The sequence below is a fragment of the Cervus elaphus genome, chromosome 30 (genome assembly GCF_910594005.1).
Source record: "Cervus elaphus chromosome 30, mCerEla1.1, whole genome shotgun sequence".
In the NCBI taxonomy this organism is placed as follows: Eukaryota; Metazoa; Chordata; class Mammalia; order Artiodactyla; family Cervidae; genus Cervus; species Cervus elaphus.
In genome coordinates, this window is record NC_057844.1 from 14,400,869 (window position 1) to 14,427,628 (window position 26,760).

The 26,760-nt window shown below is 45.2% G+C and overlaps 1 protein-coding gene across 1 annotated transcript in view; it reads right to left on the reverse strand.

The window, feature by feature from the left end:
• The window catches only part of ENOX1 (ecto-NOX disulfide-thiol exchanger 1), a 477,511-nt gene that overhangs the window by 116,836 nt on the left and 333,915 nt on the right, over nt 1-26,760 (reverse strand). Inside the window, exons 9-10 of the mRNA XM_043891694.1 lie at nt 21,629-21,735; nt 17,527-17,644 (exon numbers count right to left, since the gene is read on the reverse strand). Of these exons, the coding sequence (XP_043747629.1) occupies nt 17,527-17,644; nt 21,629-21,735 (225 nt within the window). The remainder of the gene's footprint in view (nt 1-17,526; nt 17,645-21,628; nt 21,736-26,760) is intronic.

The window sequence follows — 26,760 nt, forward strand, 5'->3', positions numbered from 1 at the left end:
GGCAGGCGACTTGGGAAAAGAAAAAAAAAAAACCTTCCATCGCCCTGTTCACAGAGCTCCTCCTAAGGAAGCGATCTGCTGGGGGCCGTGACTATGCTGTGCCCCTGGGCCAGTGACGCTGCTGAGGACTGACCTCACACCTTCCTGCTTTTCCATCGACGTGATTATATCTGATATCCCCGCGCCCCCAACTCTCCCATTCACTGTCCAGGAGGGAAGTAAGTGATAGAAAGAGGCACACTTGTTGCTTCCAGGAGCAGGGCGAGTCTGTCATTTAAAGGGCTGACGGATGCCCCGAGGGCCCTCGGGGATGCACGGTGTCCCGCCAACCTCAGCTCCTCGCCTGCTCTAGGCGAGCACAGGTGTCTGATCTCAGCAGCTCGGTGCACAGTGATGGGAGAAAATGACAGGCATGGATGGACCTGGGGGTCCCTCACCTGCTCTCCCCGCCCCAGGCTGTGGTGGTTGGGCCAAGGGAGAGGCTGGGAAAGGAGCCGGGGGAGGCCCTTCCGAAGAAGGCAGGCTCCCACTGTGAAAGGCTGCAGGACGCGGGAGCGGGCCGCCGCGCCGTGAGGATCATGCCTCCACGGACCCGAGGAGCCGGTGCCCGGCGACAGGCCGAGAGGGATGCGGGGAGGGGAGGAGGCTGGGCTGCTGAGGGCCCCGTCTGCGGTCGCCACAGCGGAGGCGTCAAGGGCGGCATTTCCACCCACTCTCACTTTGACTTCAGTTTGCTTTTCCACTTTCCGTCCCTATTTCGATTTCCAAGGCACTCGACTACCTTTCCCCCCAACTCTCTGAAGGCTTGAAGGTTTCTTTTTTAAGGCCCTTAGACTTAAGACCGAGATCCGTCCCAGGAGGAGGCAGGTTTTCGGGAACAAGGCCCCCACCCTGGCCATGCCCTCGCCCCCCAGACAGCAGCCCTCTCCGGGGATGATGCTCCACCCTCACTCGCGGTTCTCCAGGGAGGACAGCTTCAAACAGCAAGCCTTTCCCTGAAGGCTTCCCCTCCTCTCCCTTCCTCGCCTCGCTCTCCTCCAGACCGGCAGATTTCTTTCCCTTTTAACAAACAGTCACTTCCAATTTTCTTCAAGAAACCTTTCCCTCCAGGAGTGATGTTTTTCTACTTGTTGTAACCCCATACACACACCTGTACGCACACACACACACACACACACTCTCTCTCTCTCTTTCTCTATGTCTGGTTTCTACCACACAAGACACACCCCACTCTGAAATGTGCCGTGGAGGTCACCCCACATGTGAAGTGTGTGCTCAGTCCTAGACACCATCCTTCATAAGGCAGAGCGGCCTTTTCCACAAAGAGGTTATTAAAACAGCAAATACCTAGGATAACACAGATGAGCTAAAAAGAAAGCCTCTCACTCCAGACAGGTTTTGTGCCGATCATCAACTCTACCCAGTCTAAGGAACAAGAACCGAGGCTGGTGGGGAGTCAGAGGCAGTGAATTCCGCCCCCACCAGCCTTGTCACCAATGCTGAGACCGGTTGAAGCTCACATGTTGTGTCTGGCCTCGGGACAAAAAGACTACTGCCTTCTCTCGATGCATAACCAAGGTGGAATGACACCGGCGTGTGTGGGCCACCAAGTCGTGTCTGACTCTTTATGACCCAGCCCATGGACTTTGCAACCCCATCAGGCTCCTCTGTCCAGGGGATTCTCCAGGCAAGAATACTGGAGTGAGTTGCCGTTCCCTTCTCCAGGGGATCTTCCCGACCCAGGGATCGAACCCATGTCTTCCACGCTGCAGGCAGATTCTCAGCCACAGGAGAGCCACAGGAGAGCCTAGAATGACACATCGCCAGGCCAGCAGTCCTTCAAGTTTGCTCCACACACAGCCGCCGCCTGTCCCACCTTGGTGTCTCGTAACGAGAGATCCTGGACCCATCCCAGCTCCTCGGAATCTGAGCTTCTGCCATGGGGTCTGAGGTTGTGCATTCAGCAAGCTTCGAGGGTGACTCTAATGCCAAAGTTTTAGGACCACTTCCCCAGCCTTTAGGGACCAGATCCTTGGTTTCTTCGTAACGTGCTTTCAGGCTTGTGCTTCTTTCATTGTTTTCTGACACCTGCTTCCTCTCAGCCTTTTCCTAACGGCTTCTGTTACTAAAAGGAATTTTCCTCTCTCCAGCTTCCACCGTCCAGCTTGGCTTTCCAGGATTTTCTGCCTTCTGCTCTGCCTTCTCACATTTCGCTCATCTATCTCCCTGCTCCTCTGAACGCTGCTTACTGCCCTTCCCGTGATGATATTGTGACTGAATGCTTTCATAAATCCTCCAGGCAGTGTCTCCAAAACACATTTCTCTGATCTACTAGATGTGGTTGTGTATTACTTTTTCTTGCGGCCGTATTTCTGGAGAGATTGTGGCTGCAGCGGGTTTGTCGCCTGTACCCAGGAGAGGCTGGGCTGCACCCTCATGCTCAGGGCGGGGAGGGGGGTGGCACTAAACGCCCTTGACCGAGGGCCCTTGGACCAGCCTTTCCCTGGAGGAGCGGAGACCCTTTCTAAGTGCAAGCTCTCCTGAAACCAGTCGGTAGGTCCTGCAAGGCCTTTCTCTTTGGCCAACGCCCAGACACCCCTGCTTCCTTCTCTCACAGCTGATGGATGAGAAAACAGCCCCTGGCTGTTCTCCCAGCATCGGAGAAGAGCAGGAACTCTGTCCTTGGCTCTCATCCCATCTTTCTGCATCAGGCTACTTTCATTTTTCTTCCCAGCTAGTTGTTTTTTTTTCCAATTAACCGAGGGCTACTAGCATGCATTGCACAAAGATGTGGGGGGAATTCTCCACCTGGGTCATGCATGCCATACTTAAATAAACTACCTCCCTTTCTTCTCTCTTTGTTCTTGTATCATTGCCTATCTCAGTTGCTTCCTCTCGACTAAACATTTTTATCTTCTACTTCAATTTCATTTTCTTCTTGTTCTCTCTGGGGTATAGTTGCTTTACAATGTTGAGCTAGTTTCTGTTGTACAACCAACTGAATCAGTTATACATTTACATATAACCCCCTCCCTCTTGGGCCTCCCTCCCTTCCACTCCCCATGCTACCCCTCTAAATCCCCACAGAGCCCTGAGTATAGCTCCCTGTTTGTTACCTTACAATGTCTCTCTCTTTTTTTTTTTTTACCTTATTTTCCATCTATAATTGACAGCCATCAATTCTCCTGTCACAGGCCAGTGATTTCCAATCCTTTGCACATCAGACCTGCCTGAGGAGTACCGTCATAACAGATGTACCTGGGCATTAACCTCCAGGCACCGGTGTTGTGCAAAGCTCCCCAGGTCAGCCCCGCTCACAGCTGGGGCTGGGAACTGCTCATTTCACCTTCTGTGGTTGCTCAGCGGTATCTGTTCTCCACCTTGTCAGGGTCCCACTTGCAAAATGCCCTGGAAGCTCTTAATTGGTTATTTCTTACAAAGTCGAGGAAACCCTCTTAGGATGAACCTTAGGTTATTGCCGAGAACGCTGAGGCTTGGAGAAGGGACATCACTGGCTGAGCCACGCTGCAAACAACTCAAAACTCCCTTGTCTGGTTTGGAGTTATTTCTGAACTCTGTGCGGTGAATCTAACATCTCCCTTCCAGCAACACCAGTTCTCACTCATGTGGGCCACTTTCTCAGAGCTTTTCTAATGGTTTGACCACTCAGGTGAGGTGGTCTTCAAAAGAGCATCAGGGTGAGGTTGGCATCCCTCAGTCAGGCCCAGAAAATGGGAAGGAAATGTGAGACACAGCCTCTCAAACACTTATCTTCCAGGACTTCCCTGGCAGTCCAGTGGTTGGACTCCGTGCTTCTGCTGCAGCAGGTGTGGGTTCAATCCCTGGTTGGGGAATGAGGATCCCACGTGCCACGAGGTGTAGCCAAATAAACAAAAAACTTACTTCCAAAACTCAACGTTCTCTCCTCCAGCCAGACGGCTTCAGCTGGATACTTCTTCAGCTGGATACCTCTTTTCATCCCTAGAGCTTGAGTGTGACCAAATTCTGCTTTAACAACCTCAGCATTCATCTTCTTGGAGTCCTTGGGCAGGGAAAAGTGCGTGTGTTTCATAAACTGTCTGGATGGCTAAATTATGGCATATTTTTCCCTGAGAGAGTTGTTCGGATATTAAAACCCACTATATATTGAGTGTGATTGTGCTTCTCACATCCCCACAAATAGCAGTTTTTGCTTTCCTCATTAAAATGAGATTTCTGATGGGGATAATTTTTCAGGTAGCAATGTTTTATTCTTACTGGTGACGCCTTAGGATCCCTCTGCAAGTGCTGAAGCTCCAGTTCAGCACGATTAATCAGACGCTAAATGCTTTAAAACAGCTCTGCCCCTTTTTCTAATTGAGAAATAGTGCTGTTTGGGCAAGTTGAGAAGGTGACCTTGATTGAATTAGAAAGGTCAGGGACAGAACAGACTTCAAGCTCATATTCAATGATTTTAAAAAGAAACGACTTCCCTCCAATTAAGCAGGAATTAGCATGAAATATTTTGTTTCTGAAAGGTGAAAAGAATTCCCCCGAGAAAGCAGTTCTATCCTTACTAGCTTTTTATTGAACGTGGGAGAGAAGGTGCCACGGATGGTTTTACATCAAATGCTTTGTTAACATGGTGTTGATGGCCTGGCATCAATTAGACTATTCCTTTAGAGCCTAAATGTTATATAGAATGGGCAAAAGTCCAATCTAGGTTTTGATTTCTATTTCAAAAGCTCAAGGACCTAATAATTTTCTGTTACTACCAAAAAAAAAAAAAAGCTTTATTTTTCCATCTGCAATCATCTCAACCTAGTTCCAGGAGAAAAATGGTTTCAAACATTACCGGACATATTTCTTTGTTGTTTCCCTTTTAGCTCCATCCATCACCTTGCCACATCTCCCATCCTTTAATGACCTGAAAGAACACACCCTTCTTCCTGCTCTAAACAGTAACATGCAGATGTCTCTGCATAATTCTGGAAGAAGCTCCCACAGAGAAGTGAGAAGGGCCAGGACACACGTGGTGATTCAGGGACCACCGCGTGTACCTGAGGGCAGCAGTCCCCAGAGGACGCTGGCTGGACTGTTTTGCATCTCAGCATCTGCCCTTGTCAACCTCAGAGCATCGTGCAGACACAGATTATACAATGTGTAACAGCGAGGCAGAGCAGTATTAGAAAGAGAGAAGGGGCTTTAAAGCTACATGCCAGTTATGAGACTTGGGGCAATTAGTCAACCTCTCTTAGGCCTCAGGCTTCTCATCTGAAAAACATGATCAAACAGATAATAGAATTTTTTCTTTTTGTCTAAGCTGAAAAAAATATCCTTCAACAGATTAAAAAATTAGTTGAATTGGTTCTTCCTAGTTCTTATTTCTGGTCCATTTGTTTAACAAATTCTTGTCCATTGACTGTGTACCTTGCAAGGTGCTGGCCATTAAGGGAGGTTAAAAGATCCTGACCTAGTCCTGTAGATGGGGTAGAAAGTCTTCCATCTCACCTTTATTTACGTAAACAAACAAAAACACAAACAAAAACCAACCAAACTTTCTCCAGGATGACAGAATTCAGCTGAATAGATTTACCCTTCTTTTCAGACCCTGTGAGAGTTTATCAGCTAGTTTTGGCTGTGCCTTCTGAGAGTGCAGAGGGCAGGCACAGTATGGGCCCGTGATCCAGGGTTACTCCAGGGACAGGAGATCTCTGATAGGTGCTGGGATTTTTCAGAGTAGGAAAACAACACGCTCAGTTCAAAGACTAAGTATTAAACAGTCTTACAAGACCTTGCTACTTTTCCTCCTTAATAGGGCACTGCAAGACATGATATCATGGTCCCATATACGTTGTAAGTAATAGTTCACTAAATATTTGCTTTTGTTTTATCATTGCTTTGTATTATGGCATTGCTTAAGACAATTTCAAGGAAACCAAGAGCTGAGGATAGAGAAACGGCTAGCTTTACAACTTTCAGATTATATAACTAGAAGAAAAGTCTAGAATGGCAAGTGGAGACTTTTCTTAAACAACTGACTGGTAAATCACTAAAGAAAAGAATAACAAAAGAATAACAAAATGAAGCAATTATCCTTCAATTAAAAAACTAAAAAAAAAAAAAAGAATTAAATAGCTTATCCTGCTTCCAAGAGATTTGCCAAATTCGTGTTACCACTTAAGTTTTGCTTAAAAACTTGTAATTACAAAAAAATCACTAATACAAACTTGCAGAATTTATTCAGCATTCCAGCTACTTATTGTTGGGAGTAAAAACTCCATTTTTGTCATTATAATTTTGGATATGGGATAAGAAAGGAGAGGTCATAATACTTTTAAGATCTCTTTCCAATCAAAACATGCCTGAGTGTGTGCATCTCAATAAGATTACTACTGTAGATGCTCTCCTTAAGACTTTTATTTTCCAGATTGATTGAGGGGTACATCTCATAAAGAAGAAGCCTCGGGAGCAAGGAGGGAGTGAGAACACTTCAACAGGTCATGAAATTAGATGGAAAGTCAATGAATGATTTTCAGGTAGGCTCTCCCAGTCCCTGGGCATGCAGAGAAAACATGAGATGGGAAATCAAAGAACTAATACTGTAGCTCGGATCATTCTCGATCAATCATCACATCTGTGCTTGTGGTTTGGAGTATTTTATTTCTCTCTGTGCCTTTTTGGAGAGTCAGGGAATGAAAGACTTGGGCTTCCATTGGAAGACAGTGTATCTATCTATCTGGTTTATCAAAGGCATACATTACATGGCACGATTCCTCCCCCATGTAAACGCTTCACTTCTTCAAAGCATGTCTTCTTTTTGCTCAAAGCCACAGAACAGGTTGTTTTTGAGGAAATAAATACCACTTGACTTGAAAAAGGATTGTGCCAGTTTCCCGAATATTTTTAGAAGCTGGCATTTCTGCTGGCACGGGCGAGAGAACAGTTTGCCACATGCACTGCCTGTGCTGAAGCTAACTTCTTTCCAGTCAGCAGAAAATCCAGGAAGTCACGGGAAGACTAAGCAAAAGCTGCAAGGAGCTTGGTCAGGATGAGCCTTTTCAGGTAATGAACACACCCAGTGCACCTCTGCCTCCAAATGGCCTCATGGTGCCATGCACGAGGCAGGCGCTCAATATCCTTGGTTGATTCCACTGACTCTGTTGATGCCACCCAAGGCATCTGAGGGATATTCTGGAGCCTTTCCCCCTCTAACACGTGTGGAGTGGTGCCACAGAAAGACCACCAGCCTGGAAAGAAGGGAACTAGGACTGAGTTGTAGACCTTCTACTTACTATCTGGGGCAAGTGACATAACATCACAGTGCAGAGCCACACACTCCTATCTGTGCAAAGAGGAGGGCATACAAAAGGATTTCTAAGTGTTTCTTCCACATCTGATGAAGAGACACATCACTGCCAATCTCCTTGTGACGAGGAGCTTCTCTGGTGGTCCAGCAGGTCAGAAACTGCCTTGCAGTGCAAAGGGCCCCGATTCTGGGATCTGGGAAGACCCCAGACCCAAGCAACCAAGCCAGCGCACCACAACTCTGGAGCCTGCGGGCTTCAGCTGCTGAAGCCCGTGTGCCTAGAGCCTGTGGTCAGCAACAAGAGAAGACCACACACCGCAGCGAGGGAAAGCCTGCGCACGGCAACGGAGACCCAGCGCAGCCAGAGAGAAACAAATATGAAAAAAAAAAAAGGACTTAACATTTCTGCCTAGATTAGAACTTGAATGATTTCTTAGATCTTTAATTGCTATGCAAATATGACCATACTTAGAATAGGAAACTGCAAGACAATGTGGTCTAGGAAGTTATAAAATATATAGAAAATTAAATGTGATAATTCTGTTTGGGCTTTCCTGATAGTTCAGTTGGTAAAGAATCTGCCTGTAATGCAGGAGACCCTGGTTCAATTCCTGGGTCAGGAAGATCCACTGGAGAGGGGATAGTTTATCCACTTTAGTATTCTTGGGCTTTCCTTGTGACTGATCTGGTAAAGGATCTAACTGCAATGCGGGAGACCTGGGTTTGATCCCTGGGTTGGGAAGATCCCCTGGAGAAGGGAAAGGCTACCCATTCCAGTATTCTGGCCTGGAGAAGTGCATGACCTGTATAGTCCATGGGGTTGCAAAGAGTAGGACAAAACTGAGCGACTTTCATTTTCACTTTCCCTGTCCAGGGCCTCTAAGTATCATAAATGGCAGGTGGAATTTCTAAGCAAGGGAATAAATAATTACTGATACTCCTTTAAATTACTTTTTCCATTAGCTCTATGGCACTTAAATGTGTATGGCTCGCTGAAATTCTACTGGATGTCTGCCCTCATTGTCAGTCTTCCTACAACAGACATTAGCATCTTTAGGTCTGTGATTAATGAAGCTTATAAGCAACACTGTTAGAAGTCAAGGTACAGTCACTGCATAGGCTAACTGTCTTGAACAATGCAGAATAAAAGCATAGAATTAGGAAGATTGTGTTCATGAACAGTACATTAGTTCATGAACTACCAGTTCAACAGCTGGCAGTAGCATATGTTTTAATATGGTCTGGTATCGACTCTTTTGGCCAATGTCCTACTTTAACAGTGTTATAGTCACACTTGAAGATTTCAGATGGAAAGGCAGAGAAGAAAATCAATAGATACTATCTTTCCACTACCAACCAACTACATATCTGTATAGTTTTCCGCCATGCTCACATTTAAGGGACCTGAAAGATGCTATGAGGAAGGCTGGCCCAATTTTCAGGCTTTAATAACCTTAGGTGTCTACTCTGCCCACCTCAAAGACTACAGCTTCAAATCATAAAAGGTTCACAGGAAGGAGTCTATGACTCAGAAAGGATATACATGCATTTGCTCTATATTTTCTGTTTCATTAACATATAAAAAAAAAGCTTTAAAAAACCTCACTTGCCATACAAACTGGTCTGACTGAAAACAAAATCATACAGAATTGCTTCTGAGCTTTAAAAATAAATACAAAGATGCTTACATAGTTAGGCTGTGCAGAAGAAATAGAATTAAAAACTAAAGTCTTTTGTAGTGTTATAACTAACACAGTTTTCTCTTTTATTATTGGTAATCATTAGAGTCTCCAAAATTAACAAGTATTTTTTATATAAAAAATAATTTTTTTTTAAATGCTACATGCTGCCGGAGGGCAATGGATTGGTCTACTAAAAGCATTTTCTATAAGCACCAACTAGAAACATAGGTGGGCACTTAAAAATTACATCAAGGTTGAAAAGAACAATTCTCATTTTGTAATCAGAAATTCCGACTCATTGTTACAAACTAAGAGGAAAAATTAGGAATAAATGCCACTAAAGAATTCTTTTCTACATTTAGAAAGGAAAAAGAAAAGAGTCACAAACTTACCCAGATTCTGTCATCTAAACTCGCTCAAAAATACTCTGCTGTTTTTTCCAGAAGTTGTGCAAACCCCACTTAAATTCCAACAACACTGTGTTAATTTTGCTCAAATGCAAGCTGAAAACATATTTTAACATCCTGTCAGAATGAGATACTAAGAGTGTCGATAAAATGACACTAAAATAAATGTAAATTTAGATTGCTGTTACAAGTGGCTGCCTGGCTCTGGGAAGATGCTAGGTTGCTATAGTATTTTCCATAGCAACTTTGCATCTTATTACATAAATATTCCCTCAGTGTCCTTAGAGTCTGCTAAGAAAACAGGATTAAATCTACTCCCCAAAGTAATGATCCCGCAATCAAACCTTATCAGAATGAAATGCCCAGAAAACACAATAAACTGTAATCTAGATCGCAGTGCTCTTGGCAGTTGAAAGGCATCCAAGTACCACAGGCTGGTCAGGGGCAGCTGTGCTGTGACCTCAAGCTGCCCACTGGTCACTTGTCTATGCTCCTTCTGGGTCAAGGTCTCTGCACCTCTCCCTTTCTAAACATTGCTTGGTAAGTCCCCCACTTTTCCCCACTGCCTGCCATCTGCCCATCTGCCCATCTGCCCAGGTGCCCTTCACCACACTCTAGGGGCTCCTGTCACCAGGCAGGAAGCCAGGGCTTCAGAGAGCGAAGTCTGCTCTGCAAATGCAGCTGGGCTGGAAGCACATGCTGGGCTGTCACCCAGGAAACCAAGCAGAGAACCCACTGGGCTCCAAGCAAGGACGGACCAGGCGTGGATGGTCAGAGACGCTCTGCCAGGGCTCGCCTGGGTTCTCTGGAGGGGCCACACAGCTAAGTGGCTGAAGCATTAGGGAAAAATCCGTGGTCTCCGAGACACAGCACAATTTCAGCAACATGAACTGATTCGACACGAAACACACGATTATGGAAAATTTGTGCATATCTGAGAGCGATGTTGGGAATATGGCATTGTTGCGTGCTACAGAAAAACAAGATTATAAAGGGATTTGGCTTATGGAGAGTTTAGGCTCCAAATGTGAATGTACACAACAGATAAGCATGGTCTCCTGGGACAAGTGTGTGGCTGTGACAAGCTACCCCCCACCACAGGGGTGGGACTTCCCAGGTGGTGCTGGGGCAGAGAACCCGCCTGCCAATGCAGGAGATAGAAGAGATGCGGGTTTGATCCCTGGGTGAGGAAGATCCCCCGGGGGAGAGCACGGCAACCCACTCCAGTATTCTTGCCTGAAGAATCCCATGGACAGAGGAGCCTGGCGGGTTACAGTCCACAGGGTTGCACAGAGTTGGACACGACAGAAGCGACTTAGCACACATGACCCGCACCTCTTACACATAAAAGGTAAAGACTGATTTCTACACTTCTCGGAAATACATCTATCATGAGATGAGAACCGCAGCTGCACATGAAATCACCAGGGAGCTGAAAAATCTGTCCCAAATAAACATCGATTTGATTTCCTTTGGCAAGATTAGCAAGATTAAAATACAAAGGAAGAAACCGAGGAAAAGCCTGGACTGCTTTGCAAATGAAGCTCCATGTCAAGAGATTAGGAGTGAAGCTGGCGTCTCAGGACGGTTCTGAAGACTGACTTCCTCATTGAAGCCATGTAAGCTGTAGCTGATCACATCTCCTTGTCTGGCCCTGGAGGTCCCAGAAGACATTCAGTTGTGATAATAAAATGCTCATCTTTAACTCGGTGGCAACTGATGGACACACATCACCACTCTTACTTCTCTTTCGGGTTACCATCACATGTGAAAACAGGAAATCTACAAACACCTTAGGTGAGCCTCTGGGGCTGGTGTCTAATTGGAATGTCTCTGTTGGGTCTCCTTCATGGCGCTCAAAAGCACTTGCTTCCAGGAAATAAACTGAATCAGAAAAATGAAGGCAGTCCTGGTGTTCAAAGAGATCAGGGATGGCCAGAGAGAGCTCTCTGATTATTAATCTTTTAACCTGACTTCCGGCTGTATATGAAACTTCAGATATACTGAATACTGCTGACCCAATTATAAGTCCCTAATTGGACTCAGCTGTCAAAAATCCTGGTTTGACTTCTCACTGGAATTAAAAAGAAGTCTGTACCTATGCTGTGGTTGAGTCTCCATAGAAAATCGACCGTGGACAACACTCTTCAAAATTAAGAGTAATTGTCCCTACAAAGAACTCAAGAGTTTAAATGAGGTGTAGTTAAAATCCAAGAGTGTCTGTACATTATGGAATGGTTTAAGGGTTGTCTATTAAGCAAGGGCTGTTTTAGTTTTACTTTTCTCAAATCTGTGTTCAACATATAATGTATACTCACCAAATACTGGGTGAGGTACACACACTGGAAGCGATGCTCATTTTGCTTTATACTGAATTTAAATTAATGGTTTAAAACACATTTGGCTTCAGGCACTGCATTTCTATTAACTTAAAAAATGTTCATATTTCTCTTCAAAAAGTATCTCATAGCCTGGAGGGCAAGGTAGACTGTGTTTAAACTCTCTCGTACCCCTGGGTCCACAGTGCCTTGAACACAAGAAGGTGATTGACAAATGCCTGTTGATCATTAGGTTAATACTGAGTTTCAACTCTCTGGTAAATAGCCTCTTCAGCATGTGGCACGGAATTCCGGATATGCTAAAGTTCTGAACATTGTGGAGAAATCAACCATCCCTGTTTGAACATGCCACTTAATGCCTGACATTTCAGTTTAACTGGAGAAACTCTGGTTGACTTACAGGACAGCACCATCAAAAACAGAGCGGAAGAAGATGATGATGCTACTGAATCAACCAACTTTTATTGAGCGACTTACTTGGTGAAAGGCCCAGGACCAGGCAGTGGAGGATGATCAAGATAAGAGGCAGAGTTAACAGCCACTGAGTTACTTGTCATGTGGTAGTTGGAAGGGCTTCACAAGATGCACTGACCCACTGAACTCTCTCGTAACACTGACGCTGATCAGGTTCTGCCAAGGGAGGCCTTCCTCTCCCCTCCCCTTCCTTCCAGCGCACTCCTGCACCCCCTCCACTGGCAATCTGGAGGGAGGAAGGAGAAAGGGTGAGGGGAGGGGCTGGGGGAGAAGCTGGGGGGAGGGAGAGGGAGTGGGCGGAGAGAGAGGGGTAAGTAGGAATAGACTCGGCTTTAAAAGTTTGGCTTGGTTGCAGCAGGAGGCAGACTGTGCAACAACACATTTGAATTTTTATCAGAAATTATCTTCAGGGGTTGGGAGCAGGATGCCAATCTTCCCGAACGAACGCTTTATACGTCTGTCTTGATTTTCAAATGTATTAACAAAAATCATTCTCATTTTCATCAGCATCACAGTTTGGCTCCAGCAAACCCCTTTCCCCCCTTTAAGAGTCACCTGCTGAGCCCTGGTGACCAGCCTGCCCAGAGTGATCTGGAAGGGACAGCTGGTCTGGAGGAACTCTGGCCAAAGACACACGGTAAATTACCAGGCGCGGTAAACAGCCAAAGTACAAGGAAGCATTCTCCTTAATCGGAAGAGCAGAGATGGCCTGAAAAACTTTGATTAAAAAAAAAATTAAACTCAAGGTATCATAGAAGTTTTCCTTTTCTGAAAACCAAAGTCAATTCTCTCCATCTCCCCATCAGAAATAAAACCTGTGGAGGTTGGTTTTTTTGTTCTGGGGGGGAGATGGGAGGGCAGGGCTGGTAGGAGGCTCCTACCAGGGGGAATCCCCCCTGGCATTTCTAACAATTTCTGGGGCAGCTGCTGCCAGGAAGGTCTGAGGCAAAATCTCAAGATTTCAGAAGAGGAAGGGCCAGGGGATTCCTTTGAGCAGGAAACCCCAACCTCCGGGATCTGATGCCTGATGGACCTGCGGTGGAGCCGATGTAGTAATAATAGAAATAAAGTGCACAATAAGTGCAATGCTCTTGAATCACCCTGAAACAATACCCCCACCCCTTCAGTCCATGGAAAAATTATCTTCCACGAAACCAGCCTCTGGTGTCACAAAGGTCAGGAATCATTGCAAAAGATGCAGAAATTCACTTCTATCACGAGTCTGGCAAATTTCCCTGTCATTGCAGTAAAGTGCTGTCTTCAGAGGCCTGCTAAGAGGTGACTAGACACGCAAATTTGTACCTAAATGAGTGGCCTGTTACCTAAAGAGATGCCTCTGAAAGACCAGTTTCCCTCAGGCACCTGAACCACTTCCAGCAGTTCACAGGGATCTTTTGTCTGAGGCTTGGCCAAAGATCAAGGGGATTCCTGCTGTCAGGCTGTGACCCCTGAATAGGCAGGGCTGAGAGAAGCCCCACCTGCCTTTTGGCAGGGTCTTGAGGGCCTGGTGGAACAAGGGTGGCTTTTCCTTCCATCTCATCAGTCCTGCACTTTCCTCATAAACCACACGCTATGTTCTCTGGTCCATCTCGTTTGGAGAAACACAAGAAAGACTGTGAACTCCTTAGGGCCTGGCATTTGCTCTCCGGTTCTTTCATCTCTGCCCTTGGCACCTGGTGTGGATCATGTACTGTGTTGAGTTCATTCATTCTGCTGACCAAAGGAACAAGCCTGGAGAACATTCTGCAAGTTCAGGTCTTATTTCAGGCTCTTATGAGATGCCTGGGGGGAAAAAAGTCATAGCGGTCTGGGAAGGGCTCTTCAGTCAAACCTCCTGGGAGCATCTTTGTGGTCCTGACTGAGAAGAGAGGTCCTTGGTATCTTGTGGATTCTTCTCGAGCAGAGATCGCAGGTCATTCTATAGGCACACGCTTGCTACCACAGTCTGTAAGATTTTCTCTGTGGCCTATTATTATTCTTGTCTTCTCCTGAGCAGGCTATGAAATTATACATGTTTCTTACTTGAGAAATTGGTAGGTAGTTTAAAAAGAAATGTCACCCCCTTAAATAAGAAAAGCCACAATTTCAATCTGAATTCCTGATTGAGCCTAGTCTTTTCTTCTCCACCTACCTTATAAGGATGTTAAGGATCCAGGTTTTGTGCAAACTTGTCCCGCATCTAGAAACTTCAAATATGATGAAAGCCTTTTTTGAGAAAAAAACTATTTCTTGGAAGAGCTCATCGAATTTAAGAAAAATCACACCCAAACTCACGCTCTTCTTCTGATACATGAAAGTGTGCAGAATAGAAATGGTGTGCAGAAGGTGGTTTCCTCACATAAGCAAATCCAAACCCAATAATCGAGCAGGCCTGAGAAACGTGACATCAGTTTAATAAGAGACATTACATGTGACACGTAAGTGTTTGGTGGTTCATTTTCCAGACAAAAGATATATGGCTTCAAAACATTGCGGTGTGGTGTCTGCTTCTACGCCAGGCTTTAAAAGATTTACATGAATGGAATTTGAGGATGAAAGGGGAATTTTATAAGGCCTGGTTCTCAAACTTGAGCCTGCTTCGGGCTTCCCCACAGGGCTTTTTTAAATCACAGATTTTTGGATCTCACAATCCTCCTCTCCCATCCCCTGGAGTTTCTGATTCAGTACATCCTCCCCTCTGCCTGCATCCCCTGGAGTTTCTGATTCAGTAAGTCCTGAGTAGGACCCAAGAAGTTACATTTTGAATAAGTCCCTAGGTGATGCTAATATTGCTGGACTGGGGAACAATGTTTTTAGGAACCATGCTCTAGGGAAGGGAAACTCCCCTCTGTATATTTCTGTGCAGGAGCTTTTCCTTGTGATCATCTTATGCTTCAGGTGTTCTCTTCTAAAGTACTGCAGAAAGAGAGCGTTCTGACAGCTTTAATTTTTTTAATTAATTAGTTTAAAAATAGATGCATAGTTGATTTACAGTGCCATGCCAATTTCTGCTGTGATTCAGTTACACACATACATACACTCTTTTCCATTACATATCCCAGAAGACTGGATATATTATAGTTGCCTGTGCTCTATAGTACGACCTTATTGTTTATCCAGTCTAAATGTAATGGTTTACATCTACCAACCCCAAATTCCTAGTCCATCCCTCTCCTTCCCCCTGCTCCCCTTTGGAAACCACTCTACGTCTGTGAGTCTATTTCTGTTTTGTAGATAGGTTCATTTGTGCCATATTTTAGATTCCACATATAAATGATATCGTGTGGTATTTGTCTTTCTCTGACTTACTTCACTTAGTACGATAATCTCTAGTTGCATCCATGTTGCTGCAAATGGTATTATTTCATCCTTTTTTATGGCTGAGGAATATTTCATTGTACACATGTACCACATGCTCTTTATCCATTCATGTGTTGATGGACATAGTGGTTGTTTCCGGGAGGCATAACTCTCCCAGACTTCAGACAATACTACAAAGCTGCAGCAATCAAAACAGTGTGGCATTTGTACAAAAACAGACATACTGGTCAATGGAATAGAACAGAGAATCCAGAAATAAATCCACACACCTACGGTCAATTAATCTCTGTCAAAGGAACTAAGAATATACAATGGGGAAAAGACATGATCTTCATCACATGGTGCTGAGAAAGTTGTACAACTGCATGTAAATCAATGAAGTTAGAACACACGCTCATGTCATGCAGAAAAATAAGCTCAAAATGGTTTAAAGACTTAAACATAAGACGTGACAACATAAAACTCCTAGAAGAGAAAATAGGAAAAACATTCTCTGACATAAATCATACCAATGTTTTCTTAGGTCAGTCTCCCAAGGCAATAGAAATTAAAAAATTAACAAATGGGACCTAATCAAACTTACAAGGCTTTGCACAGCAAAGGAAACCATAAAAAAAAAAGAAGAGACAACCTGCGGACTGGAAGGAAATATCTGTGAAAGATGCGACTGGCAAGGGCTTAATCTCCAAAATACACAAATAGCTCACACAAATAAACAACAGTGGAAAACAACCAACCCTATTTAAAAATGAACAGAAGACCTTAATAGACATTTTCCCAAAGAAGACATACACGTGGCAAGTAGGCACATTAAAAAATGCTCAATATCACTAATTATTAGAGAAATGCAAATCAAAACAATGAGGTATCACTTCACACCAATCAGAACGGCCATCACTTAAAAAGTTTACAAATATTAAATACTGGAGAGGACATGGAGAAAAGGGAGCCCTCCGACACTGTTGGTGGGAATACAAGTTGGTGCAGCCGACTGTAGAGAACAGCCTGGAGGTTCCTCAGGAAACTAAAAACAGAACTACCATATGACCCAGCAATCCCACTTCTAGGCATACACCCGGACAAAGCTACAATTCAGAAAGATACATGTACCCATGTTCACAGCAGCACTGCTGACAATAGCCAAGATGTGGAAGCAACCCAACTGACAACTTTGAAATCCTCATGACCTGATCATTTTGTAATCCTGATTTTGGCTTCTACTAACAAATTCACAAAAACCCTTTGTTCCTGGTCACCTGAGTCTTTCTGTTAAAAAGGCCCGGGAGAGGGGACTGTTTTATTCCCTTTTTGGCAACGGTGGCAATGGTGATTGTCCCCAGGCCTTACAGGCAACACCCCTCCCCTCAGACAAGCAGTCTCCCCTGGGGTCTCCTACCTCTGAGTGAGCATTTCCCTTCCGTGCTTTTATTGATACGTCTCCAAGGGAATTACACACAATTTGAGAAAGAGTTTTAAACCAGCATCTCAGATTAGTCAGAGCATATAAAGCAAGGTTCTCTCTAAGCCTCTCTCCTTTTTATAACTCAAGGATTGATGCCCCTTTCTTGGTACCAAATGGGGCCATCCCTTTGATTATAGGTTAGGAACTAAAATTTTTTGGGAAAAAAAAAATCTAATTCTCCAGCATGTTGCTTTGGAGGCTAGAAACCTTCTTTAGGGATTAAACATTTCCCACGTAAGAAGTACGCTAACTGAAACCAAATTTTATCTGTATTTCCGCATCAGCAGTGGCTGCTACACTCTGGAAGAGGATTTTTATGGGAAGAGGCAAATGTCCCAGAAAAAAAAAGTCCAACTCATGAACATGAGAAACAACTGGGACAATTTAAATCATTATGCTCCCAAGAAGGAATTTCAACTTCTGTTAATAAAAGGCAGAGTCACTCAAAGATGAAAAGTTTAGCATAACTCAAATAAAAGCGAGTGATGTGACCGCCTGCCGATGTGTGCGCCCCGGCTAAGACTAGGAAGATCATTACGGTGGCCCACAGGGGTGTGGTGGTGATCGGCGTTACCTGATTCATCGACTCTCATTTTTTTAGTGGGGCTGTCACAGTTCTCATCGTCCGACATCTCCATCTCTTCTTCGCGACGGATGCCCATAAGCTGCTCACTCTGAGCATTCCGAAGTTCCTGGAAGCAGAGGACCCACGGGCGTCAGAGTTGCAGACACGTGACGTGGCTTTGTCAGCGGTCTCTCGGGGTATTAAGACTGATACAGGCATGTCTTCACCCCCCAAACACCGCCCCACCTAACCCAGAGGGGAGTTCTGCGGGGTCTGGGGTGCAGACAGACCGAGGGATTCGGTATCTGATTTGCGAGAAATCCCTGCTCACCAAAGGTGAGTCAAGGGCTCTTCAACAAGGTATTCAATCTCTTGAGTCTTAATTTCTTCACTGGTAAAAATGGGGGCAATAACATCCACCCTGGCAGGGCTGTTTTGAGGCTCCCACAGAAACGTCTGTTATCAGGAATGGCACACAGGAGGGACTCAGCTAGTGATTAGGAATGCACACAGGGGAATTTTTAAAAGGCCTCATCTACCATTGAATCACTGGGTCACTTTAAGGATATTTCATCTTTCTTAGGGTCAATTCACTCACTGAGATAGTGTGACAATAAGAGTTTTGAGGATAAACAAGTTAATGCATGTGACATTCTTAGCATCATGTGAGATTTGGTTCATTAAGTTGAAAATTAAGTTCATGCATAATAGTGTCCCTGCATACGTGTATGGGCCTACGTGTGATCTCTCTCTCACACACACACACACACACACACACACACACACACACACACACACTTCAGATAGCCAAAGGTGTTCCAGGACAAAATAAAAGCAGATGCCTTCTTTTCTGGTGTTTCACATTATCACAGGGGTTTATTGTTTGTGATGTAATGGTTGTTTTAGCATCCCTTTAAGGTCTAAGGATTGTATCTTTCTCCATTTCCTAGAGAAGTGACTGTAATCAAGGCATTTAATTTCTTTGAGTCTCAGCCTACTCACATATAAACGAGGTAGTAGTAATACAAGGCTGTTTGAATGGAAAAGTGTTATGTTAAAATTCATTTTCAAAAATAAAGAATTACATAATAAATTGTTTACTACTGTGCCTAAAAATCAGGGCACTGTAATGGTTTACATTAAATTAGTATATTACTATTTTGCATCAAGCTGTAATATTGTATATTTGTAAATTCTTATCTATTCTGTTCTCTTACATGTTCTGGCCTCAAAGAAGGAAAAAAAAAAAACAAGAGCAGGGATGCATTATTGTTTTTCTCCCCATTTAAACCAAAGTCTCTAAATAAAAGTCAAACAGTTAATATGTTGTACAGCCGAACTTAACATTGTAAAGCAATTATACTCCAATAAAAAAAATACTTTAAAAAAAAAAAAAGAAAAAAAAAGTCAAACAGTTAAAATAATTTCACTTTATAATAAATAAATCTATGACTCACAATAAAACTAAATCACAACACTAATGTATTAATGGCGTGACTTTAAACACAAAGCGCCCTTTCAATGGATGGATGTGTCTGCATTATTCTGTTATAGGTTCTCTCAATTGTCTCCACAGTGCACAGATTTTAGCTGAAGCACGATGGATGGGGAATTATGTTTCGCTAATCACACTCGCATGGTCAGCTCTGAACCCCGGGAACCACTATTGCAGAGACAGGGAAGTCACCCAAGACAGGGAGAGGGAGAGGTAGAAGGGAGGTGCCTGGGACAGGACCACCCATCACAGGGCAGTCCTGAGCAGCACAAGGATGAAGGCAGCAGTCCCTTATTTGACCATGCCACCCAGCAGGGAGAGATTCCAACTCCGCCTTAAATAACACCATCGGAGCTCGGAGGTGGACGTCACATGTGATTAGTGGGGAGGAATTTAGACTGTGGACAGCTAATCTTTCCACTGACAAGGAGCCCACTTCCCCAGGAGGTGGCCTGAAAATACTCGAAACAAAGAAACTTCAGGTGGAAAGGAAAAAGGAGGCTGAAAGGGTCTGTTGTTTAGTCTTTACAATTAATGACAAGCTGTCATACAGTAGCTGTTCTTGTGGGGAAGGGTGATGGAAAGGAAAAAAATTGGAGGGGGAAGAAAAGCAACTGTGGGTGTTTCCACAGGGTACCTCTGGTTCAGCAGTAAATCACTAGTACACTCTAATAAATCTGTAAAGGTGTTGCCGATAATTAACAGATGCTGTTCACGGGAACGTGGGAAAAAAATCAAGCCAATTATCAAGCTTATATGCAACTGAGAAATCACCCACAATGTTAAACTGCCAACTGGTATTTAATCAGTTAGGCGACATGGAGGAGAGAAAATCAAAGGTAATTTAGAATTCTATTTCCTGGTATATCAAAAGAGGCGGTGGGAGTGGCCGGGAGACACCAAGCCCCTTTCCAGGAGCATCTCTCTGGACTGCTTCCGTTTCTGCCTCCCAGGAGGGTTCCGTGAGACAGAGTTGGAACCCGTTGCGTGTCCTGTTCAGCGAAGGAGAGGATGGCCCCGCACAGGAGGAGGAGGCAGGGCTAGGGGAGCAGGATCAGACGTGGCAGGAAGCCTGATGGATCAGTGAGCTGCTGACACTCACGTACTAATGCCAGATTTGTTAGGTCTGGGTTTATCCAGCATCAAGCCACCTGCCCTTCTCTTAACATTTCTCCCAGTATGTCTGGTTTTGTGTGAAGCCAAAAAAATGAACAATTCATAGGCATATCATTCCCCCATCTGAATCGTGCTTTATGGATTCCAATGAGTGTTTCAGAACACTCATCTTGGATATTTCATCACTGATTTCCGGGACTCTTTCCTCCCGAAAATCAACCCTGACATGGGTCCTGAGTCAGTGTCTGTGAGAGCCTGAGATGAGCGCCCGTCAGTTTTCTGCCCCCCTCTCCCCAACATTGAAGAGAAACCCCACCTCCTTCTTATCCATCATCCTGGGCAGAGGAACAGAATTGTATCAGTCACCGGCCACATTCTCCGAATTTGTGAACAAAATAAAAAATGTCCTTTCATAATAAATTGCACTAGCGTTTTAAGTGTCCCATTATTGTGAAGTCATTCAGTATTCACCATAATAACAGTGATAATAAAGAATTCATTTGGTATGCATGTGGATGCTACATCTAGCGCCATTGGTATTCAACTGTAATTTAGCATTAGTTAATGGGCACTTAAAATGCTACCCAGATGATTGATTCCCCGGCACTTTGTGGTTCCTCAAACTCTACATAAAACACTTATTTTCCAAGTGTGAGCCAAAATCATTAAATAAATAAACCTTACCTTCTATAAGTTTGGGATTTGGAAAGAGGGGGTTATCATTTAGAGAGCTTTAATATTAACATGCTAGAGATGGAGAAGCATCCAAATGAAACACATTCTCTCATTGAAAAAAAAAAAAAGAAGCAAACAAAGACAGTATACTTACTTTTAAATTACAGGTTCAAAGCGTACTCTACACTGCAGGGTTGAAAATAACAGCTGGATGAGCAATGCCTCATGACACATTCTGGTTCTTCTAGGTGGCAGGGAAGGTCGAGATCTGAGCTCTTGCCTTGGGGTAGATACTCACACTTCACACATGCACTGATGCAGAAAGGTGGAGAGTTTCTAGCTGGGACATTCACTACCCTGGGGACAGTTGCTCTGGGGAGGGATCTGATGGGACCCATCGGCTGGCACAGGGGCCTACAACATCGCTTAAGATGAGAAGATGTAGATGAAAGGCGCACTTGCCATTTCTAGCCAAAGGGCAAATGGTAACCATGGTGCCGTAGAACACTGGAAAAGAACAACTCAGTAATGTAGAGACCAGTTTTCTATTTCATGTTACACTTTTTTTGGCACTGAGCTCTTTACTGTGAATGGGAGAGATGCTTTCCTCCGTAGGAAAGGAAAGCACTCCGTCCTCCAAGCATAAGATCAGCTGCTTTTATAGACCAGGGAACCAATCTGAGCTGGACGTGGGGCTGACAGTGAGACAGCACCCAGACCGGTAGACGGCCCGCTGTAACAGAAACCATCATGGCTGCAGCCACACTCTTCCCTGCCAATCCAGCTGTGTGATGGTGGTTAGAAAGTAATAATAAAATCACCAACCTCAGAGTGCTTTCGCCAAATGTCTATGTTCTTGCGCTGAGCTTTCGAGAAATGGTCCCAAGCTTTTTGTCTGGTAGAAGCGTTGAAAACGGCCACAATCTGCTCAACTTTGGTGAACAAGGAAGTCAAACAAGACAAGTAATTTATGTTGTGATCACTCTAGGGAAGCAAAGCAAAGGCACTAGGAGTCTATAGATGATGTCACAGTAGAAATAACATCATCAATATCCATCCGATTTGTGCCTTTTCGTACTTACATGTTAGCAAGGTTGGGGAGGTCTCCCTTCAAGTCTGTCTCCACAACTTTACATTAAAACAAATTCTAAATACAGCTGGGGAAAGGGCATGGACATCTGCACCCAAGCTTTCTTTAGCTCGTGTCTAAAAACATGACTTGATGGATCTGTCAACGTAGATCTACAGATATACAGGCACTGGTGGTGGCATACAGATCCAGATCTACAGATCCAGGAACGCCTGGGGTGGGGGCCTGAGAAGTGGAGCCGGGGTGGAGTGGCTGAATGAGGAAGAGCCAAACATCCATCTTTCCCTCTGTTGGCCTCCATCTCAAGGACCCTGTTGCCGCCCTCTGAAGACGTTACCGTGTCCAAGTTCCGAGGCGGGGCAGGGAGCAGTGGTGTCACATTTCCCCTCGATCTCAAGGCCAATTTTAGTCGTTGGTCCCCCTTTCTCCCCTGTGGCACCCACTGCAGCCAGCCCTCCAGCCCTCCAGCACTAAACAGGAGCCATCGCCTCCACTTCCAGACAGACCAAGGCTCTCCCCCAACCAGCAGCACACCGCATGCAGATCTTGATGCAACACCATATGGCGCCCTCCACGGTTTCAGCACGGCCACGGACCATTCTCGGTGACTCCGTTTTCCCTTTCATAATGCTCCCCTCCCCCCTCAGGCTCCCAACACCCTTGAAGTTCTACTTCTATCACTTTGACTTAATGTAGCACTTCTGTGGCTTCCAGGCGAGGTCCTACGTCCATGATCAGTGCTGAGGGGTGAACAAAGCTCTCCAGGGAAAGGGAAGGACTCTTAGCAGTGGAGCTCAGAGGTGGGGCCAACCGACTGCAGATTTAATTTTGCTCAAGCAGTTATCAATCTACTAAGCACGGGATTAAGGAAGTTGTGGCACTGAATGAACCGTATGATTAAACCTGAACTTCTAAACATTTAGGAAATGTTAGGAAAGCACAGGTAAAATGAGCTCCTTATGGATGCTAACGCTCTACTTAACATAAATCTTTCTTAAGTGATTTCCCAGGGCTCTATTATAAAAAAGGACATCAAAGCTCTTCCAAATCTTCTCGGTGTCCAAAGAATGTCAAAGAGTAATAGAATAATTCCCGCAGAAGAGCAGCACCTAGTGCCCCGATTTCAGAAATGAGCCCTCAAAAAACAAACAAGTGTGTGATGGAGGAGAGGAAGCAAGCGTATTTCCTTCACTGACTACATGGTGCGTGCTAAGTCGCTGTAGTCGTGTCCGACTCTTCACGACCCTATGGACTGTAGCCCGCCAGGCTCCTCTGTCCATGGGGGTTTTCTAAGCCAAGATTACTGGAGTAGGTTGCCATGCCCTCCTCCAGGGGATCTTCCCAACCCAGGGATCGAACCCACGTCTCTCATGTCTCCTGCATCGGCAGGTGGGTTTCTTTACAACTGAGCCACCTGGGAAGCCCTACTACATGGTAAATAACTTCTAATATTAACGACTTCGCACTCTAATGCAACCACTTTGCACTCTGTGGGTGATTTTCACAGGGACTCTCCCGTGGACTGTCTTCTGTCTCAAGGGAATCCCAACTCTGAGTCTCCTTATCAAACTTCATCCTCCGGTCACCTGATGAATTCGTTGCACTTACTTGGAACAGGAGGGTCTGCGGCCAGCTAAGCGCTCACCCATGCTGAGCACACTCAGTTCCCCTCTCCCGCCTCACCCAGAGGAAGGAACACTGCCAGGCCAGTCCCGCCAAGCCACCCCAGTGCTGACTTTCCCCTGACCACCCACCCCGAGGGCTCAGCCCAACTGCGTGGCTGGTGGGGAACTGGTTCGGCTCCTGCTGCCTGGGTTTCCTGTTGCTTTGTCTGCGGGGAGGATGCAAGAATCTGGGGCTTCAAGCTGCCTGCTGCATGGGCAACACGGAGCGGCCAGCCCAAAAGGCCACGGTGGGATCCACCGTCCGATGAGGTTATCTGTCCAGGGTGGTGATCGTGGGATTGTTAGAGAGTAAAGGGTTCCATTGCTTTTAATAGTAGAACTCTAACCAGCATCATGGTTAGATGATGGAGTCCTGAATGATGGGTGTCCTGACACCAGGTCTGAGGACAAAGGACAGGAAGGGTTGAGACTGTATCTGGGGGATGAAAGTCAACATTCTGCCACCAGTCAGGGAAGGCTGTTAATAGAGGAGATATACAACGGTGAAAACTGTGAGGTCACACATGTGTGTGTGGAGTGGGAGGAAAGTAATGCACTTGGAGGTGTACAGAAGGCAAGGCACCTATAAGAAAGACTGCATAGGTTCAAGGGTAAAAACAGATCCCCCGGTATCTATTGAAGCCCGGTACTCTTGAAGATGTTCACTGTTTGAGGTTAAGTGCCTCAATTATTTAGAAAATGTTATTACCACATCCCAGGGCATAAGTTCAATTTGTTCATTCATTCAGCAAACATAGAAGATCCTCCAAGTGACCAAGCATTTGACTGATTGTTAGAAACACATGATTAAGACAAAGCTCATGCCCCTGATGAGATCACTGTCTCTAGGGAGAAATAAAGACAAGCAGGTGATTATCCTACACAAGAGAGGTATGGATGACAGCTACGGGGACACAGTAACTAACTCAGTTAGGTGGGAGTCAGGTGGAACATCCCCAAAGAAGGCCTCGTCTGCTAAGTCTTAAAGGATGAATCAATGGCTTGCCCAGTAGGGAAGGCAGGGGTGTCCGGTTCAAAGGTGGGCATGGATCTGTGAAAGGGCTTTGTGTGAAAGCAGCTGGTGGGGATGGGGCTAAATCTGGGTGAGAATGACTCAGGAAGGACTGTGTATAAGCCAGATTGTGACTGTTTACTGTAGACCAGAGGAGGCACCTTCAAGTAGGATTTGTTGGGGAGAGATGATGAAGGCTTGGATTAACACAGGGCGCTGGGTGGACAGAGGAGCAAGGAGTCAACAGGACACAGTGGCTGACTTGCTGTAAGGCTCGAGAGAAGGGAGAACAGAATGACTCAAACTTGGGAAGCACAGCAGAGACCAAAAGGATGAGCACAGAGGAGGTCTGCGGAAGGAGGTCAGGAGCTGACGTTTGGACAGGCTGAATCTGAGATGCCTGAAGGTCATCCAGATGGAGCCAAAACATTAGCACACACTGGAGGTGCAGGAAAAAAAAGTCAGAATTCAGAGATTTATCTTGAATTTTCTGGGCCATTTTCAAGTTCATGTAATTGTCTTCTGTTCAATAGTGTATTAACTAAAACGATTATCTTTTTTTCTTGTTAAGTTTTATACCCCACTCCCCAGCCCACATATTAACAAGTTAAAGAAACCTCAAAACCAAAACCCCCAAACTGGGTAACTTGGCTTAGGTTTGGAAAAATAACTCGCGCAGCATTTCTAAGGTCCGGTTGACTTCTCTCATTTCGGTGCAGACGACCCCTGAACCAGCGGTTTGTCTTTCAAATGAAAGGTGCACAAAAGGACTCAGGAGAATGCTAGGCTCAGCATGAGGTCATCATCATTAGGGAGAAACTATCTCAAAGAGTATGCCCTCATGAATGTGATTCTAAGACAGCATATTTTTAAAATCATAAATCAGGATGACTGCTAGGATTGATGTCCCAGGGAAAGACCATTCAGCCTTCACTGTCTCCAGCAGGACACACCAAAGAGCAAGCTGGTGAAGCCGACGACCACTCACCACGTCCCCAGTATGATTCACACTACATATTCCATACAAGGCAAAACTACAAGTAGTTACTAACATGGACTCTTCAACACTCTGCTTCAATGCTGAGAGAAAGAAACAGTATACAAGACGGTGCTCGCCTGAGTTCAGAAAGACCACGTGCAGAAGTTGAGCTGTGAGCAGAATAAACTCACGTCAACCCCCACAGGGCCTTCACCACCCAGGGTTCTGCAGAGTGGTGGCTGGAGGCCCCAAGCCAGCTTACAGTGGTTAGAATACTTCAGCATTTTGGAAGCATTATCAACAGAAAGAGCTCTCAGTAAGAGAATTAATATGACTCTTCATACTTTGCAGATCCCCCCTCCCATTCTATGTATTCAGTTCAGTTCCTCCGTGTGTGTCTGACTCTTTGCGACCCCATGGACCGCAACACGCCAGGCCTCCCTGTCCATCACCAACTCCCGGAGTCTGCTCAGACTCATCTCCATCGAGTCAGGGATGCCATGGATTTCTACATATTAGGTTTGCCTAAATATAGGTTATTTGAGAAAAATGAAAAAAAAATTAAAGGTGACAGCCATAAAAGGAAATGAAGTTAGGTCATTTGTGGTGGATGTGGACGGACCAGAGTCTGTCATACAGAGTGAAGTAAGACAGAAAGGGAAAAACATATATGTGATATATTATGCTATTATAATGCATATATGTGAAATCTAGAAAAATGGTACAGGGGAGCCTGTCTGCAGGGCAGGAATAGAGATGCAGATGCAGAGAACAGATGATGAGGACACAGAGGGGAGAGGGGAGGGTGAGATGAACTGGGACGGGAGGGCTGACACATACACTGCCGCACGTGAAAAAGCTGGCTGGTGGGAAGCCGCCGTGGAGCGCCGGAGCTCAGCTTGGGGCTCTGCGGTGACCTGGAGGGTGGGATGGGAGCGGGAAGGAAGTCCAAGAGGGAGCGCAAGTCGGTAAATTTGTAACTGGTTCACCGCCTTGTGCAGCAGAAATGCACACAACACTGGAAGACAATCATGTGTGTGTGCTCAGTCGTCTCAGGCTCTCTGCAGCCCCAGGGACTTGCAGCCCGTCAGGCTCCTCTGCCCATGGAACTTTCCAGGCAAAAATACTGGAGTTGGGTGCCGTTTCCTGCTCCAAGGGATCTTCCTGACCCAGGGATCGAACCACAAAAGCAATTATCCTCAATAAAAGAAT